Source organism: Bison bison, unplaced genomic scaffold, assembly GCF_000754665.1.
Source record: "Bison bison bison isolate TAMUID 2011002044 unplaced genomic scaffold, Bison_UMD1.0 scf7180017847432, whole genome shotgun sequence".
Taxonomy (NCBI): Eukaryota; Metazoa; Chordata; class Mammalia; order Artiodactyla; family Bovidae; genus Bison; species Bison bison.
The window spans coordinates 15,584-16,548 of NW_011478005.1; the positions used below are offsets into that span (position 1 = coordinate 15,584).

Below are 965 nucleotides of genomic sequence, written 5' to 3' on the forward strand. Positions count from 1 at the left end.
TCCTTTAAGTGCGTTGTGAATTCTTAAAGGAAACGACATAAATTAAAACTTCTAAAATCAAATAGCAGCTAACATTTACTAAGTGCCTACTATGGGCCATTCAATAAAGGTCTTTGATGTAGTCATGTGATCTATTATTTGAACATGTAAGAAAAAAAGAGGTTAAAAGGCTTGCACCCAAGGTCATATGGCTGCCTAGAACCAACTTATTTCTGATCCAAAACGACAAATATTGTATGATTTCTTATACGAGGAATTATTGTATGATTACTTATACGAGGTATTCAAAATAGGCAAAAGTTAGAGAAAGCAAGAATGGGTACAGAGTTTCAGTTTGGGATGATGAAAAAGTTCTGGGGATGGATAGCAGTGATGGTAACACAACACTGTACACTTAAAAATGGTTAAAACAGTAAATCTTGTTATGAATACTTCCAATTTTTCAAAAGATATTTTAAAAATTACCTGCCTGCAAGTCTACTCTGAGCTATATATAAAAAGAGAATTGAAAAACAGGTGTTTTTTTGAAAATACAAAATGTGTACATGAATGTTCACAACAGAATTATTCACAACAGCCAAAAGGTGGAAACCCAAATATCCACCAACAAGTGAACAAATATATAAAATGTAATGTATCCATACAACAGAATATTATTCAGTCATGAAGAGGGATGAATTATAGATATGTACTCTACCATGGATGCATTTGAAAACTATGCTAAGTGAAAGAAGCCAGATACAAAAGAACATATTGTATGATTCCGATCACATGAGATGAACGGAATATCCAAGTCCTGGGTATTTGCCCATGGATAGACAAACCTAGAGAGACAGAAGCAGACGAGTGGGTGTCGGGGGTGGGGGCAGGAGGACTAGGAAGTGACTGCTTAAGTGGGTTTGGATTTTCCTTCCACAGTGATGAAAATGAATGGAATTAGACAGTGGTAATGGTTGCACAGCACT

General features: G+C 35.4%; 1 protein-coding gene across 1 annotated transcript in view; it reads right to left on the reverse strand.

Annotated features, from left to right (window-relative positions):
- The window catches only part of LOC104990943 (probable ubiquitin carboxyl-terminal hydrolase FAF-X), a 34,819-nt gene that overhangs the window by 1,348 nt on the left and 32,506 nt on the right, over nucleotides 1-965 (reverse strand). The window contains exon 22 of the mRNA XM_010843282.1: nucleotides 3-22. Coding sequence (XP_010841584.1) covers nucleotides 3-22 — 20 coding nt within the window. The remainder of the gene's footprint in view (nucleotides 1-2; nucleotides 23-965) is intronic.